The following is a 15,916-nucleotide window of genomic DNA, read 5'->3' as shown; positions in this document are numbered from 1 at the left end:
CTTTTTTTTTTGTTTTTTCAGCCTTTTTTCTCGCTGGAAATGCCCCTTGGTGGCTCCGGGCGTCCCTTGGGGGGGTCCGGGGGGGCTCCAGCAAGGAGAAATCCCTGGGGGGGGTTTTCTCGTGCCCAGGGTGGGCGTTAGATTTTCTTAGTGAGTTTTTGCATTTGTACAGTCACTGTTTTGGGTTGGTTGTTGGGGTTTTTTTTAATTATTTTTATTCCTCTTCCCCCCTCCCCTCCCCATTTTTTTTTTTTTTTTGAGAGCGTATTACCTTCCACTTTATCTTTCTCGTTGCATATCGATTTAAAAACCAACCAAACAACAACAACAAAAAGCCTAAATCAGTTTCTCTGGGGTTTGGGAAGCAGCAAGGAGCGGGCGCCGCTGCCCAGCGCGCGGCTCTGAACTCAGGTAAAAAAAGGAAAAAAAAAAAACACAAAAGACAAAAAAAAAAGAATAAAAAACCACATTCTACCTCTGAGAGCGGCGGCCTCGGGTGCACCCGAGCCCCCGGTGAGTTATTTCAGTTTTGCAAACATTCAGGTATTGAGACTTTTTGATTATTTAAAAAAAAAAAAAAAAAAAAAAAAAAGATAAAATAAAATAAAAACACTGAAAGTTTACATTTTATAATAACATTATTATACAGATTGTATTTAAACTTCAGAATATTTAAGACAATTGTAACCCTGTAAAGTTGATGGAATATTAAAAAAAAAAAAAAAAAAGTGTTTTTGTGTGGGGTTTGTGTCCCCGGGGGTGCAGGGGGGGCCCATCTATAGGGCTGCGGGGTGCTCATGGGGTGCCCCCGGGGCTATGGGGTGCCCATAGAACCGTGGGGTGTCCGTGGGGCTGTGAGGTGTCCATAGGGTCCCCACTGGGCTGTGGGGTGTCCGTGGGTCTATGGGGTCCCCATAGGGCTGTGGGGTGCCCAGAAAGATGTGGGGTGTCCACGGGGTGCCTATAGGATGCTCATAGGGTGCCCACAGGTCTATGGGGTCCCCACTGGGCACTCATGGAGCTATGGGGTGCCCTCGGGGTGCCCATGGAGTGCCCATAGGGCTATGGGGTGCCCACAAAGATACTGGGGTGCCTATAGGATGCTCATAGGGTGCCCATGGGTCTATGGTGTCCCCACGGGTCTATGGGGTCCCCACAGAGTGCTCGTGGAGCTGTGGGGTGCCCTCGGGGTGCCCATAGGGCTGTGGGGTGCTCATAGGGCTACGGGGTGCCCACAAAGATACTGGGTACCTATGGGGTGCCTATAGGATGCTCATAGGGTGCCCATGGGTCTATGGGGTCCCCACAGAGTGCTCGTGGAGCTATGCGGTGCCCATGGGGTCCCTATGAAGTGCCTACAGGACCGTAGGGTGCTCATGGGGTCCCCACGAGGTGCCCATAGGGCTGCGGGGTGCCCACAGGGCTATCGGGTACCTATGGGGTGCCTATAGGGCACCCACGGGGCGCCCACGGGGGCCCGCGGTCACCCATCCGGGGCCGGGCCGGGGCGGGCCCTGCTGAGCTTCCTGCCGCGTGCCGGCGCCGCAGCAGCCCCCGCCCCGCGCAGGCGCGCGCAGGGCGGCGCCGCTCTAGGCGGCCGGCGCGCCTCTCTCTGGCCCTGGCGGACCGCGAAGATGGCGGCGCCCATGGAGGTGGCGCTGGTGTCGGACGCCGCCGGGCCGCTCTGCAACTGCTCCGTCTGGGAGCTGCACTCGGGCTCCGCGCTGCCCGGCTACCGCGGCGGCAACAGCGGCCCGCGCGGGCTGGCGCTGCTGGGCGGCGAGCACCTGCTGGGGGCCCAGCTCGGCAAGAGCTACATCAACGTCTGGGAGCTCCAGAGGAAGGTACCGGCGCGGCGGGCGGGCGCGGGAGGCCGCGGATCGGGAGGGGCCCCCGGGCCCCGCGGAGGGACCCCCCGGTCCTGTGGGGCTGCGCCAGCGCGCCCCTCCCCGGAGAGCCCCCCGGCCCTGTGGGGAGGGCCTCTTTCCCCATAGCGACCCCCCGTCTCTATGGTCAGACCCCCCCAGGGCCCCTCTCTCCATACAGACCCCCCGTCTCTATGGTCAGACCCCCCCAGGTCCCCTCTCTCCATACAGACCCCCCGTCTCTATGGTCAGACCCCCAGGTCCCCTCTCTCCATAACGACCCCCATCACGGCAGCCAGGTGCCCGACTCCCCCCGCTCCTCAGAGACCCCCCAGTGACGCCCCTGAGCCCCCCATCTCCGGGGGGACCTGCCTGCAGCCCCCTCCCCACCTTGTTCACCCCCGGGGCCACGAATCCCCCAAGGCCCCGCTCCCTCCCCGGGGGGTCCCGGCCCATCGCACGGGAAAGGGTTTTCTGCAGGAGGACTCGGCTGTTGGCCCACCTCGGGGCTGGTGACCCCCCAGCCGTGCCCAGGCCGGACCCCCCCACCCCGCTCCCCTTCCCGAGGCTGGAGAGGGGCATCAGGGCTCCCCGGGCTGCCCGGGAACGGGGCCGTCCCTGTCGGGGGGACCCCGGGGGGCTGCTGGAGCTGCCTCCTCCTCTCCCACGGGCCGGTCTCACAGAACCAGGGCCCTGCTCCTCTCTCCCTCCCGTACTCCAGCCCGTACTGGAGGGTCACTGTGTTCTTTCTGCCCCCAGGACCAGCTCCAGCAGAAGATCATATGCCCTGGGCCGGTGACCTGCCTGACGGCGTCTCCCAACGGGCTCTACATCCTGGCCGGGGTTGCTGAGAGCATCTACCTGTGGGAGGTGAGGGGCTGTGTACCGGTTGCACCTCGGTTTGCCGGTTGCCATCAGTGAGGGACCGGTGGGCTCCGCTCATGCCATGGGGATCCCCGCTCTGCTCCTGCCTGGCGCAGCGACACCCAGCTGGGGACGGAGCTGAGGGTGCTGCTGCCCCCGCACCCGCTGAGGCAGGGCCCTACGGTGTGCGGGGCAGCTCCGTGCTCCTTCCATAACACCCTCCGGCCCTTTCCCTCGCTCCAGGTCTCCAACGGGAACCTCCTGGCCATCCTGAACCGACACTACCAGGACCTCACGTGCCTCTGCTTTACCGACGACAGCAGCCACTTCCTCTCGGGGGCGAAGGACTGTCTGGCCCTGGTGTGGAACCTGTACAGGTGACTGGCCCTCGGGGAGCTCTGGGCCTCTTCGTACGGGGACGGGGAGCACCTGGGCGAGGAATGTTAGCACAGGAGATCAGCCACCGCTGCCCAGGGGCGGAATCGGCTCTGCCTGAGCCCGCGTGTCTAAGCTGTGTGTAAAGCCTCGGGTGATGGTGAGGCCGTGCCCTCCTCGGGGGCTGTCCTGCTCTTATCCTCCCTGCCAGAGAGGCTTTTCCCAGTGTCTCACCCACGTTTCCCAGGCTGTGGCACACAGCTCTGACGTCCTTTCCCTGCCTGACACAGGGCGGGTTGTGCTCTTTCCCTGCTAACTGTCCCCTCTGGGAGGGGGAGCTCAGGAGTGGCCCTCGTCCTCGGTACCGCGTGTGCTGTGGCTGCTGATGGCTTCCGTGTCCTGCGAGGTCCTTGCAGCCAGGAGAGCCATCCCGGAGGGGGCAGAGCCTGGGCCAGCTCTCCTCACAGCCACGCTGCTCTGGCACGCCCAGCCTGACCTGCCGTGCTGTTCTCCCCGCAGCGTGCTGCAGGCAGAGCCCTCCCAGATCCCCGACCCGCGCCACGTGTGGTCCCGACACAGCCTCCCCATCACGGACTTGTGCTGTGGCTTCGGAGGGCCCTTGGCACGAGCTGCCACGGCCTCCCTCGACCAGACGGCGAAGGTAAGGCTCAGCTCCGGCTCCAGAGCTCGTCCAGGGCTCCAGAGCTGCCAGCCCTCTCGGGCTTTGCCTCTCCAAACACCGGCAGTTCCTGTGCACCTGCCCTCGGGCTGGGGCTCTGCAGTCCCCCTCCTCCTGGGGAGCGTCGGGGTCGGCTCCTCTGACCCCCTCCCTGCTCTCCTGCAGTGCCGAAGGGCAGGGAGTGGTGCAGCCCTGAGCATGCCGCCTGCTCCTCCTGCCCTGCAGAGAGGGGGCTGCCCTGGCGGGCAGGACGGGCACACGAGGGGGTTACGGGCTGTTTCGGAGCTGCCTGGGAAACTTGTTGTCTCCTGGGCGTGAAGAGGCTGGTCCTGGGCTCTGCTCTGGTTCTGCCACGGACTCAGTTTCCGCAGCACGGGGGGATGCCGGTGCGCGCTGCCAGCGTGCCGCTGGGCAGGGGCTGACAACCAGCAGCGTGTTCTTCCCGTCCTGCCCTTCACATTTAAGCCCCTGATTCCCCTGCACCCTCTCGCTCCAGCTCTGGGAGGTCTCGTCTGGGGAGCTGCTGCTCTCCGTCCTCTTCGACGTGGGGATCATGGCTGTGACTCTCGACCTCTCCGAGTACCACATGTTCTGCGGCGGCATGGACGGCTCCATCTTCCAGGTGGACCTCTGTGCCTGGGTGAGTGCGGGGGGCTGTGGGGGGCTGCGGGGCTGTGGGGGGCTGCAGGGCTGTGGGGGGCTGCAGGGCTGCTCGGGGCTGCTGTCCTGCAGCCCGGCCGTAACGTGGCACCCTGAGCTACTGTCCCCTCCCCGCCTGGGTGACTGGTGTGACCTGCCAGGGCGTGGGAGGGTCGGGGTTCCTCTGTATCTCCTCTGCCCCGCTCCAGACACAGGGATGAACCTGCTGGCCTCAATTTAAACCTCTCTCTCCCTTCCTTCCTTCATTCCTGCAGCCAGTCCAGAGAGACCGGACCTTCCAGACGGAGCGGGAGAACGGGAAGGTCTTCAAAGGGCACAGGTGAGGGCCCAGACGTACCTGCCCAACGCCTCCTCGCCCCCGTCCGCCCACCCCAGCAGCCTCGGGCAGTCCGTGGGTCATCCTGACTTCAAGCTGCCTCTTCTCTTCCCCGTTCCAGGAACCAGGTGACGTGTCTGTCTGTCTCCACGGACGGCAGCCTGCTGCTCTCCGGCTCGCACGACGAAACAGTCCGGCTGTGGGACATCCAGAGCAAGCAGTGCCTGAAGACGATGAATCACAAAGGTAGGCAGGCCCTTATCTCCGGGATCCTTTCCTGCTCAGCTGCCAAAGGCCGCTGCTGTCTCACTGCTGCTGCTCTGACGCTGCCCTGGGCACTCGAGGCGTTTCTCTGCCGCTTGTTTCACACCTCCAGGAAGGGCAGAGGCGTTCGAGGGACGCCTTCGCTGTCTGGAGTCATGTTCTGACCTTGCCCATGTCTGTTAACAACCCCCCCGTGCACTGTCAGGGGGTGAGTCACAGATCTCACCCTGTCACCGAGGACATCCCGGATCTTCCCCCTTGTTTTCCAAAGGGAGCGGTTGCCCCACGCGCGCCTGGATGCCCGGGGGGGCTGCGGGAGGGGGAGGATGTGTCTGGAGAGGAGACTGTGACCCCAGCAACAGGCACCCGTGAGCTCGTTAGGCCTGAAGTGAACCTGATGGAAGCTGTCACCTGGGATTGCACAGTGCAGACAGACCTGCCCAGGCCCAGGGCAGCAATCAGGTGCCTCGGAGCAGGGGACGGCTCAGCCCTCCCGCTGCAGCTGCCAGCGCTGGGTCCCTTCCAGGGCTGGGGGGTCTCTGGTCTCTCCCGGACGGTGGCTGGCACCGCTCCGAGGGACGCGGGGCACCTCCGGGGTGAGGCTGGGGCCAGTGCTCCCCGGTTCTCTTGCCAGCACTGCCCCAAAATCCCCCCGGGCCCTGGTTCCTGTCCTGGCACACGACCTCTGTCCTTTCCTCTGCAAACACCCTGCGGCACAGACCGTCCCCGAGGGCTCGCTCGTGCCAGGCCGCCCCTTTGGCCGGGGGAGGGTGGATGGTCGGGGATTTATGAGCGGTGACGGAGCTGCTCTGCTCTCACCCGGGCCCACTGGAGGCGTGCGGGGGGCTTCGGGGGGCTGGGGGTCACCGTGTCTGACAGGGGCGTGGGGGGCAGCGGTGGGAGCCCGCCCGCGAGCACGCGTTGGGAAGGGGGAGCGGAGGGGGCTGCTGACGGGGAGCAGCAGCCTGTGTGGGTGAATGCAGCAATTAAAGCGCTCATTAGCTGTGCCAAACGAGAGCGTGTGATGGATCGTTGCAGGGGACAGCGGCAGGCGCTGTCGGATGGCCGGGCGCCCGCTCCTCCCCGCGCTGCTGCCAGCCCCGGGGACGCGTCCCCGCTCCCCCGGACAGGGACGGGCGCCAGGCCGGAGGCAGCCCCGCCGGAGGGGGAAGCCTGAGCCGTCCCCTCCTCGTGTCCCGTCCCAGGTCCGGTGACAAACGCCTTCATAGTGCTGGCCCCGGCCAACATGTTCAACCCGGACGGGAAGCCCAGCGTGCCGCTGCCCAAGTTCAGCAAACACCTCCACGGCACCGAGAGCAACGACGAGCAGGGCAGCGACGGGGTGACGCTGCGCCTCGGGCTGCACCAGCAGGTACCGGGGACGAGCCGGGAGGGGGAGATGGAGGTGGGGTGGGGGGGTCTGAGCCGGAGGGTGCCAAATTTCTCCTCCAGCCAGAGCAGCGGCGGTGGCCGGTCCGTGCTGATCCAAGGGGCAGCAGCTCCACGGCCTGTTCTGGTCTGCCCCGTGCTGCTCAACTCCCCCAAGTGCCATTTTTTAAAGCCGTGGAGTTGCCCAATTAACGGACTTGTGGTGGGAGCCTTGTGGGCAGGGAGCGGGCAGGGAGCAGGCAGGGAGCAGGGGGCCGGGGCTGGGGGGTTTCTCTGCCTGGTCCAGTGGGGAATCCTGCCCGGGGGCGCTGGGAGAGGGCCCAGGTCTGTGTCAGCGTCTCCTGCCTGGTCCCTGCAGGACGCCGGGGAGAGCTACCTGGAGAAGGCGGAGAGGATGTACTCGCAGATGTACTCCACGAGGGAAAAGGTGAGAGCTGCTCCGAGCCGGAGCCGGGGGACCCTCGGGGGGTCCTGTCGTCAGCTGAGCCCCTCCTCAGGGCCCTGCGCAGCGCTGGGGGGCACACGAGCCCTGGGGTGCTGGGGTGGTGTGGGCAGGAGGGGCTGCGGTTTGAGGAGGAGGAGGGTGAGGATGGAAGGGTTTGGGGGTTGCTGCTGGGGGCACCCTCGCCTCCGCGTGCCGGAGGTGACACCCGGGTGCTGAAGCTTTTCTGTCGCCTTTTTCTGTCGCAGAACCTGGTGGGAGACCAGGAGCACCTGACGATCCAGGTGAGCGAGCTGGAGGAGGAGGTCAGCACCCTCCGGAAAATCAACAAGAACCTCTTCGACTTCTCCGCTCGCATCATCACCAAACCAGCCAAGTGAAGAGGCGCCCGCTGCCCTCGCACCCCTCCGCCTCGCCCTGCCCAGCCCTCCCGCGGGAGGCACACGCCGGAGCGTTGGCCCGCTCCGTCCGGCGCCCGTTCCATGACACGGGACTGAGACCAGCGCGGGGGCTGCAGGGGGACCGTGGGGACCCCGGCTCGGTGCCGGCGGGGGCACGGCCGGCTGCGGGAGGAGCGTCACCGGCGCCCAGGGAGGGGTTCAGGATGCAGCTCCTGCTCTTTCCCCATCTCTCCCCCTCGCCCTTCTCTGTTTCTTTTCGTTACCTGACCCTGCAGTGCAGACAGAAAAGTGGTTTTCTCTTAATACCGGTTTGAGATTGGATTTTGGAGACCCATCCCGCCCTGGGAACCGCCGCTCGACGTCGCCGGACCCCTCGCAGCCCGGAGCCCGCTGCGGGCGCGTTCCGCTCTCGTGGCAGCGGGGACTGAGCAGCTCCTGGGGGTGCGCGGGGGCAGCGTGGGGACAGGCGGGGGGTCCCTGGGGTGCCAAGCCTGAAGCCGGGACTCCCACACCCCCCATCTACCCCCCTGGTCCGGCGGGCAGGGGGCTGGGGGGGGTCCCTGGCTCAGGGGGCGGGTGGAGGGTTCGGGGCGCAGGGCTGGCTCCTTGGGGCGGGGGGGGCCAGCAAGGTGCTATTTCCAGTCTCGTACGGTGGCAATTTATATATATTTGGATCCAGCTACTTTGTTTTCACGGTGTTCTGGGGACTCGGCCTTTTGTATCGTCACGAGCATGGCAGCGGGGGGTTGTGGGGTTTGTTTAGGTTTATTTTTTACATAAAAGATTTGTTTTTTATAGTGAAAGATGCCTGAGGGTTTTCTTTAACGCCCGGCTGGTGGCCGTGGGTCCCCGTAACCCCCCACCCCTCCCCGACAGCGACTCCTTGTCCGAGGGCAGCTGGAGTCTTGGCCGGGGGGCTGGCGGGGGCCCAGCTCTCGGGGGCCGCGGCCGTCCCCACACGCCCCCCCCTCTTTAACACACCCGAGGAACCGCAGTTGAGTTAAAGCGCTTCGCTGAGGCGCAGACCCTGCTCCTGCCAGCTCGCTGCCGAAATGCTTTTAGCTTAATGAGCGGCGTTTCTGTGCCCCCCCCGGCCCTGGCAGCGCGGATCGGCTGCGGGGGGAGCGTCACCCCGCGCCAGGGGCTGCTGGGGGGGGGGGGGGCTGCGGCAGGAGCGTGTCCCCACCGCAGGGAGATCCCCGAGGACCCCCCAGGAGGGGGGCAGCCGAGCCCAGACCCCAGCCCTCCCTCCCAGTCCCCCCACACTCTCTCCCAGTCCGCCCCCGCGGTGGGGCTGGTGTTGGGGGGCTGTGCTTGGAGGAGGGAGCTCCCCTGCGACCCCCTCCTGTGCAGCACCCGGGGAGAGGCCCCCCCCGCCCCGGGCCCACCCCCGCGAGGGGATTAATTAGCTGTGACTCATTAGAGCTGCCCGGCAGGGGACGGCGTTCGCTTTCCTGTTGGGATCAGCTCGGGGAGGGTCCCTGCCGCCCCGGCAGGCGCTGTGGTGCCCCTGGGCCCTGCCGTGCCTCAGTTTCCCCGGTGAGGATGAGGAGGGGGCTCCGCCTGCCCGCCCTACGGAGGAAGGCTGCAAAGCAGCGGGAGCGCGAGGCCGTTCGCCCCTTCCCCGGGCAGCGGGACGGGCCCCAGGACCCCCCGACGCCGAGGACCCCCCGATGCTGAGGCTGCGGCTGACTGCGGGGGGACGGAGGGGGAGGAGGAGGAAGGTCCCGGTGGTCCAAAGGCGGCTGGGCCCCCCCTGGGAACGGCGGGGGCCCGTCGCGCTCCCCCCCGGGGGACCCCGCGGTCCCTCGCACGGCAGCACCGGGCGGGGGGGGCCCCGCTCTGCTGGGGGGTGCGGGGGAGGCCGTGCCCGGTGTGACCCACCGCGCACCGGGGGCTGCGGGGGCCGCCCCGGACCCTCCCGCGGGGCTCGGGGACGGGGCGGGCGCTGACGGGGCCGCGACGGGCGCTGCCTGCGGGGGGCCCGGCGGGACCCTGCCCGGTCCCTGCCCGCCCCTGCCCGCACACGCTGCGGAGCCGCCCCCGCCCGCCCGGAGCCGCCCCCGGCGGGGCGCAGAGCGGTGGGGGCCGGTGGCGGGGCCGGTTGCGGGGCGCATGGCGGGGCTGCGGGCGCTCTGGCTGCTGGCGGCGGCGCTGGGCGCGGCGGGGGGGCACCCGCAGCCCTGCCGCGTCCCGGCCCGCACCGGCCCCGCCGTGCGCCTCGGGGCTCTGCTGCCGCCCGCCGCCCCCCGCCGCGCCCGGCTCCGCGCCGCGCTGCTGCGGGCCGCGGGGGGTCTCGGGGGAGGTCCCGGGCCCGGGGGGGCCGCGGCGCTGCCCTCCAACCTCAGCCTGGAGGTGGTGGCGGGCGGCCCCGCGGCGCGGGACCCGGGCTCGCTGGCGCGGTGGGCGTGCGGGGCGCTGGCGGGGCGGGGGGTGGCGGCCGTCCTGGCGCTGCCCCGCTCCCGCCGGGAGCTGCTCCAGCTCGACTTCCTCGCCGCCGCCCTCCGGACCCCCTTCCTCAGCCTCCCCGACACCCGCCGGCCGCTGCCCTTCCGAGCGCAGGTAAGACCCGCCCGCCCCGTCCCCGCTCCCGTCCCTGCTCCGTCCAGGCTCCGTCCCCGCTCCCGTCCCTGCTCCGTCCAGGCTCCGTCCCCGCTCCTATCCCGCTCCTCATCCCGGCTCCAATCCCGGCTTTATCCCGGGAATCCCCCTCCCGGTCCCCCGCCCGTCTCCTATCCCGACTCCTATCCCGATCCCCATCCCGGCTCCCTCCCGGCTCTGTCCTGGCTCCATCCCGGCCCCATCCCACCCCCATTCCCATCTCCATCCCGGCTCTATCCTGACCCCCATCCCGGGTCTATCCCAGCCTCATCCCGGGCCCCATCCTGGCCTCATCCTGCCTCTATCCTGGCCCCCAGTGCAATTCTATCCCAGTCCCCTCCTGGCCCCCATTCCAGCTCCATCCCAGCTCTGTCCTGGCTCCATCCCAGCCCCATCTCATCTCTCTCCTGGCCCCCTGCCCAGCTCTATCCCAGCCCCATCCCAGCTCCCACTCCAAGGCAACTTCCCTGGCTCCTCTGGCAGCCCCACAATGCCCCAGCCCCAGTCCCGACCCCGGTCTGGCCCCAGAAGGGCTCTGGGGACGTGCCCTGGCGCTGGATCCCCGCAGTCCCCTGTGCCACCCGCTTTCAGTCCAGGGGCAGGGAGCGGGCAGGGAGCATGGGGTGGCTCCGGGGAGGAGGGACCCTGCCTGCTGCTGCCTCCAGGCTCTTCCCCCTGTCAGGAGCAGGGCAGGGGGACAGCCACAACCCCCTGTGTTGGCAGAGCCCTTTCCACTTCCACCTGGACCGGCAGAGCCCGCTGGAGACGCTGGTGGACGTGCTGGTGGACGTCCTGCAGGCCAGCGACTGGCACGAGGCCAGCCTGGTGCTCTGCCACCCCTGGGATGTCTCCGGCTTCCTCGGCCTCTGGGCCCGCCGCTCCCAGCTCTTCCTCCGCACCGTCCTGGACCTCGGCTACCTGGACGAGCCCAGGGCCACCCGCTACCTCCAGCAGCACGGGGAGCGCTTCAGGGCCCTCTCCAGCCCCGTGCTGGTGCTCGGCTGCGACCTGCGGCGCGCTCGGCTCATCTTCCGGGCGGCCGAGGGGTCGGGGCTGCTGCCGCAGGAGCTTCACTGGATGCTGGGCTCCCCGCTCAGCGCCGGCGAGCTGCAGACCGAGGGGCTGCCCCTGGGGCTGCTGGCCTACGGGGAGGTCAGCCAGCCGCCGCTGGAGCTCTTCATCCAGGACGCCGTGGAGCTGGTGTCCCGGGCCATCGCCAGCGCCGCCCGCGCCCGCCCCGACCTGGCTCTGCTGCACACGAGGGGGAACTGCAACGACCGGCGCCGGGCGGGCGGCGAGTCCCCGGGGCTCTTCCTCTCCCGGTAAGGAAGGTGCTGTGGGTGCACGGAGGGGGCTGTGCCTCGCTCCGGCTCCATGGTATCGGGCTGCACGGAGGGGGCTGTGCCCCAGCCCCGGCACTGGGCAAGGGCAGCGCTGGGGGGACCCAGGGCTCAGGGTGCAGAGCCCAGCACTGTCCCCAGTGTGTGCAGCCGCCGCCGTGGGGCTCAGCTCCCCCCGGTCCCCGCTGTCCCCCCGGGACACGGTTTGTGCTGGCTGCGCAGGAGGGGACGTGTCACTTCAGATCTCCCTGATGCTGCTGGGCGCAGTTGCTCTATAAATATTAATGATCCTTGGCCCTGCCAGCGCGGCGAGCTGCGGGGCAGTGGGGCCGGACCCTGCTGCTCCTCCCTGCCCTTGTCTGTGCCCAGCTCGGGCACCTCCTGCTCCCGGCCACGGCCCCGGAGCCGGTGACGCCGGAGCTGTGACACCCTCCTCCCGTTCCCACCAGGTTCCTGGCCAACACCTCCTTCCACGGCCGGACGGGGCCCGTGCGCATGGAGAACGCGAGGCTGGTGCGCCCGGAGCAGCGGTACCGCGTGTGGAGCCTGCGGCGGGACCCGCGGGGGGACCCCACCTGGGTGACGGTGGGCGCCTGGCGGCACGGCAAGCTGGAGCTGGAGGAGGGCACGTGGCAGAGCCACCGCCAGCAGAAGAGCCCCGGCGAGGGGGCCGGGGGGGCCCGCGCGAGGCTGCGGGTGGTGACGCTGGTGGAGCACCCCTTCGTCTTCACCCGGGAGGCGGACGAGGACGGGAGCTGCCCGGCCGGGCAGCTCTGCCTGGACCCCGGCACCAACGACTCGGCCGTGCTGGACGCCCTCTTCGAGGAGCTGGGTGCCGAGAACGGCTCGGTGCCGCGGGCGTACAAGAAGTGCTGCTACGGGTACTGCATCGACCTGCTGGAGAGGCTGGCCGAGGACGTGCCCTTCGACTTCGAGCTCTACATCGTGGGCGACGGGAAATACGGGGCCTGGAAGAACGGGCGCTGGACGGGGCTGGTGGGGGACCTGCTCAGCGGCACGGCCCACATGGCCGTCACCTCCTTCAGCATCAACTCGGCGCGGAGCAAAGTCATCGACTTCACCAGCCCCTTCTTCTCCACCAGCCTGGGCATCCTGGTGAGGACCAAGGACACGGCGTCGCCTATCGGGGCCTTCATGTGGCCCTTGCACTGGACCATGTGGGTGGGCGTCTTCGTGGCCCTGCACACCACGGCACTCTTCCTCACCCTCTACGAGTGGAAGAGCCCCTACGGCATGACCCCCCACGGCCGCAACCGCATGAAGATCTTCTCCTACTCCTCAGCCCTCAACCTCTGCTACGCCATCCTCTTTGGGCGCACCGTCTCCAGCAAGACGCCCAAGTGCTGCACTGGCCGCTTCCTCATGAACCTCTGGGCCATCTTCTGCCTCCTGGTGCTCTCCAGCTACACGGCCAACCTCGCGGCCGTCATGGTGGGCGACAAGACCTTCGAGGAGCTCTCGGGCATCCACGACCCAAAGGTAGGAGAGAGCCCGGGCTGCTTCAGGGTGGGTGAGACAGGGCTGAGGGCCAGGGAAGGGGGGGGGGTGTCTGTCCTTCTTGCTGCACCTTCCCTGTTGGGATGAGTGTGAAAGGTCTGCCCAGTCCCAGCCCTGCAGCACAGCCCCTCCCGAGGCTGTGGGGTCATCCCAAGCCCCCTGGAAGCTTTGTGACCCCCCACCCTGGTGTTTAATCCTGGCCCCAGCTCCAGGGTGGGGGAGAAGTGGCTGGGGTCATGCTGAGGCTGCCCTTGTTGGGGGGGAAGGGCGGGGGGGTGCCTCTTTGCCAGACACCCCGAAAGAACTTCTGCATCTCCACGGGCTGCCCAGACCCCCCGTCCTGCCCAGGGCTGCCCGTGCTCGGGGTTGGGGCCGTGTCCCCAGGGAGCTGCTCCCGCCTGGGCTGGGGGGTCTGATGCTCCGGTGCCTCCTTCCAGCTGCATCACCCCTCGCAGGGCTTCCGCTTCGGCACCGTGTGGGAGAGCAGCGCCCAGGAGTACATCCAGAAGAGCTTCCCCGAGATGCACGAGCACATGCGGCGCGACAACGTCCCCACCACCCCCACCGGCGTCACCATGCTCAAGTGAGGGGTGGGGAGGGCGTGGTGGTGGGGAGGGGTGTCCCCTCCTTTTACCCCTCCCAGGGCAGACATTGCCCCACCCCTCCAGCCTGTGCCCCCCCAGCCCGCACACGCGTCCCCCCCACCCAAGGGAGGGGTGTCAGGTTGGGGGGACCCCAGGGGAGGAGGGAGCAGCCCCTTCCCTGAGGGTCCCCCTGCGCCGGTGCAGGACGGAGCCCCCCAAGCTCAACGCCTTCATCATGGACAAGTCGCTGCTGGACTACGAGGTCTCCATCGACTCCGACTGCAAACTGCTCACCGTGGGCAAACCCTTCGCCATTGAAGGTCTGGGGGGGCTGCGGTGGGGGGTGTGTGTGTGTGTGTGTGTGTGCACACGCGTGTGCTCGGGCTGGGGTGGGGCTGTGGCCATACGGCACGGGAAGGGTGCCCGTGGTGGGTGCTGGGGGCTGTGCCTGGGTGCTGCCCCCCCACCCCAACACTGCCGCTCTCCCCCCCCCCCGCCGGGGCCAGGCTACGGCATCGGCCTCCCCCAGAACTCCCCGCTCACCTCCAACATCTCCGAGTTCATCAGCCGCTACAAGTCGGCCGGGTTCATGGACCTCCTGCACGACAAGTGGTACAAGATGGTGCCCTGCGGCAAGCGCGTCTTCGCCGTCACCGAGGTGCGGGCTCGGGGGGCTCTGGGGGGGGGGTGACCCCCTCCCCAGCCCGGCTGACACCCCCCCCTCTCCCCGCAGACCCTGCAGATGGGCATCTACCACTTCTCGGGGCTCTTCGTGCTGCTGTGCCTGGGTCTCGGCGGCGCCCTGCTCACCTCGCTGGGCGAGCACGGCTTCTACCGCCTCGTCCTGCCCCGCATCAAGCGCAAGAAGAAATTCAACTACTGGCTGCACACGAGCCAGGTGGGAACGGGCTCGGAAGACCCCACCCCACGCCACTACTCCCTCTTCCCTTGCACCACCTCCAGCCCCCCACCGTTGCCCCCCAGACCATCGCCCGTCCCGCTCACCCTTCCCGTGTGCCCCACAGAAAATCCACCGCGCGCTGAACACGGGCACGGAGGAGCAGACGCGGCAGCAGCTGCGCCTGGAGCAGAGGTACGGTGGGGCTGGGAGACACCCCCCTGCTCCCCTCCTCCCCGCGGGCACCCACCGTCCCGGGGGGGCCACGGCAGGACCTCCCAGCTCAGCCCCGCTCCCCCTCCCCAACAAGGTGCGACCTCCCGCCAAGGCCGGGGCAGCCCTGGGGCGCCCTGCGGAAGGGGGCACGGCGGGTGCGCTTCCAGCTGGACAAAGCCCCCCCCGAGGGCGAGGGGTCCCCGCGGCACCCCGGGAACGGGCAGGCGCTGCGGCCCCCGGACGGGGCGGGCGGCGAGAGCGAGCTGCGGGCGCTGGAGGAGCGGATCGAGGCGATGCGGGAGCAGCTGCGGGCGGCCCTGGCCAGGAGGAGCGAGCTGGTGGCCACACTGGGCACGGCCAAGAGCACCCGGGCGGCCACGGAGGAGCCCCGGGAGGAGAGGTGACGGGGGGCCCGGGCAGCCCCCAGCCTGCTCGGAGCAGGAGGATGAGGGACGGAAGGAAAAAGGCCCTCGGGGGCGGCAGGATGGAGGGGGATGTCCTGGGGCTGCCCCTGCCCCAGCTCCGGGGCCTTCGGCTCCTCCTCACCTCCACTGACAGGGGTCTAAACTGCAGCCTTTGGGGGGCTTTATGTGGGGGTAGGCGGTGGGTTAAGCTGAGGGAGGGGCCCCTGCGGCCCCAGGCCAAGCTGCAGCCCCTCCGCTGGCAGAGCCTCCAGCACCGCCGCGGGTTTAAACCACTTAAATAAAGACGATGGAGAAAAATAAAGTCTGCTCGTGCTCATCCAGCTGCAGCTGAAACGCAGCGAGGCCTGGGGTGAGGGTGACAGGGTGACCCTTCCCCTCCCTCCTCCGCAGGGACACCCCAGCACGGCTGCTGGCAGGACACCTCAGCAGCTGTTAGATAGAATATTTATTATTATATACAAACACATTTTGTACATTAATTAAATAGAATGAACTCTACTCTCCATTCATCAAATCATTTGGTTTGTTTCCCCCCTTCCCCTCCCACCCGCCCCTCAAAAGCCCATGATTATCCCTCGCCCCGGTCCATCGCGGGAGCCTGTGGCCACCGAGGCCCCGTCCCAGGAGGGCTGGCTGCGGGGGGATCGGGCGCGCTGGCCCCGAGCAGGCTCCCCCCGCCCCGGAGCAACACCCAGGGCTCCCCGAGACACACAGAAAACACAAAGGGGGGGCACCCGGGTGGGAAATGCGGAGGAAGTGAAATGGGGGCTCCGAGCCCCCGCGGCGCCGACGTGGAGACCCTGGTGGGGAGCACCCACACGCACCCACGAGCCCTCCGAGGGGGACGGACTCCCCCTCTCCTGCTCAGCTGGGGGGTGACAAGGCTGAGCTCGGGGACACCCTCCAGCCCCCCCGAGGAGCCGTGCCCCACGCGCCCCCTCCCCGTGCTGCCCTTCTCTGCCACGTTTCCCCCCCAGCCCCTCTCTCCTCTCGGCCCCACAGCCCCGACACTCCCCTGCATCACCCCGCTCTACCCACCAGCCTCAACCCTCCTTCGTGCCATGTCCTCCCCAGTCCCC

At 68.0% G+C, this 15,916-nt stretch overlaps 2 protein-coding genes across 2 annotated transcripts; both read left to right on the top strand.

Moving 5' to 3' along the window:
* The first annotated feature begins 1,634 nt into the window (after positions 1 to 1,634).
* Positions 1,635 to 7,664, top strand: WDR18 (WD repeat domain 18). The gene is made up of 10 exons (XM_068420735.1): positions 1,635 to 1,844; positions 2,625 to 2,735; positions 2,973 to 3,106; positions 3,624 to 3,765; positions 4,280 to 4,423; positions 4,698 to 4,762; positions 4,881 to 5,005; positions 6,229 to 6,395; positions 6,771 to 6,839; positions 7,103 to 7,664. Exons 1-10 carry the CDS (start codon positions 1,635 to 1,637, stop codon positions 7,232 to 7,234), a joined length of 1,299 nt encoding a protein of 432 aa, XP_068276836.1. The 3' UTR covers positions 7,235 to 7,664.
* A 1,706-nt stretch (positions 7,665 to 9,370) lies between these two features.
* Positions 9,371 to 14,816, top strand: GRIN3B (glutamate ionotropic receptor NMDA type subunit 3B). Its single transcript, XM_068420953.1, has 9 exons — positions 9,371 to 9,817; positions 10,580 to 11,178; positions 11,646 to 12,696; positions 13,152 to 13,297; positions 13,503 to 13,618; positions 13,805 to 13,956; positions 14,032 to 14,196; positions 14,324 to 14,391; positions 14,507 to 14,816. Exons 1-9 carry the CDS (start codon positions 9,371 to 9,373, stop codon positions 14,814 to 14,816), a joined length of 3,054 nt encoding a protein of 1,017 aa, XP_068277054.1.
* The last annotated feature ends 1,100 nt before the right edge of the window (positions 14,817 to 15,916 follow it).

The sequence above is a fragment of the Nyctibius grandis genome, chromosome 31 (genome assembly GCF_013368605.1).
Source record: "Nyctibius grandis isolate bNycGra1 chromosome 31, bNycGra1.pri, whole genome shotgun sequence".
Classification (NCBI taxonomy): Eukaryota; Metazoa; Chordata; class Aves; order Nyctibiiformes; family Nyctibiidae; genus Nyctibius; species Nyctibius grandis.
Note: the sequence above shows the minus strand (reverse complement) of the source record. Positions and strands in the feature narration are given on the sequence as shown.

What these genes read in the sequence shown, in the direction of transcription:
- GRIN3B (XM_068420953.1), top strand. Translation starts at nt 9,371, where the DNA reads ATGGCGGGGCTGCGGGCGCTCTGGCTGCTGGCGGCGGCGCTGGGCGCG. An exon ending in CGGGCATCCACGACCCAAAG is followed by an intron (nt 12,697 to 13,151) that starts GTAGGAGAGAGC and finishes GCCTCCTTCCAG; the next exon opens with CTGCATCACCCCTCGCAGGG. An exon ending in GCGTCTTCGCCGTCACCGAG is followed by an intron (nt 13,957 to 14,031) that starts GTGCGGGCTCGG and finishes CTCTCCCCGCAG; the next exon opens with ACCCTGCAGATGGGCATCTA.
- WDR18 (XM_068420735.1), top strand. Translation starts at nt 1,635, where the DNA reads ATGGCGGCGCCCATGGAGGTGGCGCTGGTGTCGGACGCCGCCGGGCCG. An exon ending in CTGGTGTGGAACCTGTACAG is followed by an intron (nt 3,107 to 3,623) that starts GTGACTGGCCCT and finishes TTCTCCCCGCAG; the next exon opens with CGTGCTGCAGGCAGAGCCCT. An exon ending in GCCTCGGGCTGCACCAGCAG is followed by an intron (nt 6,396 to 6,770) that starts GTACCGGGGACG and finishes TGGTCCCTGCAG; the next exon opens with GACGCCGGGGAGAGCTACCT.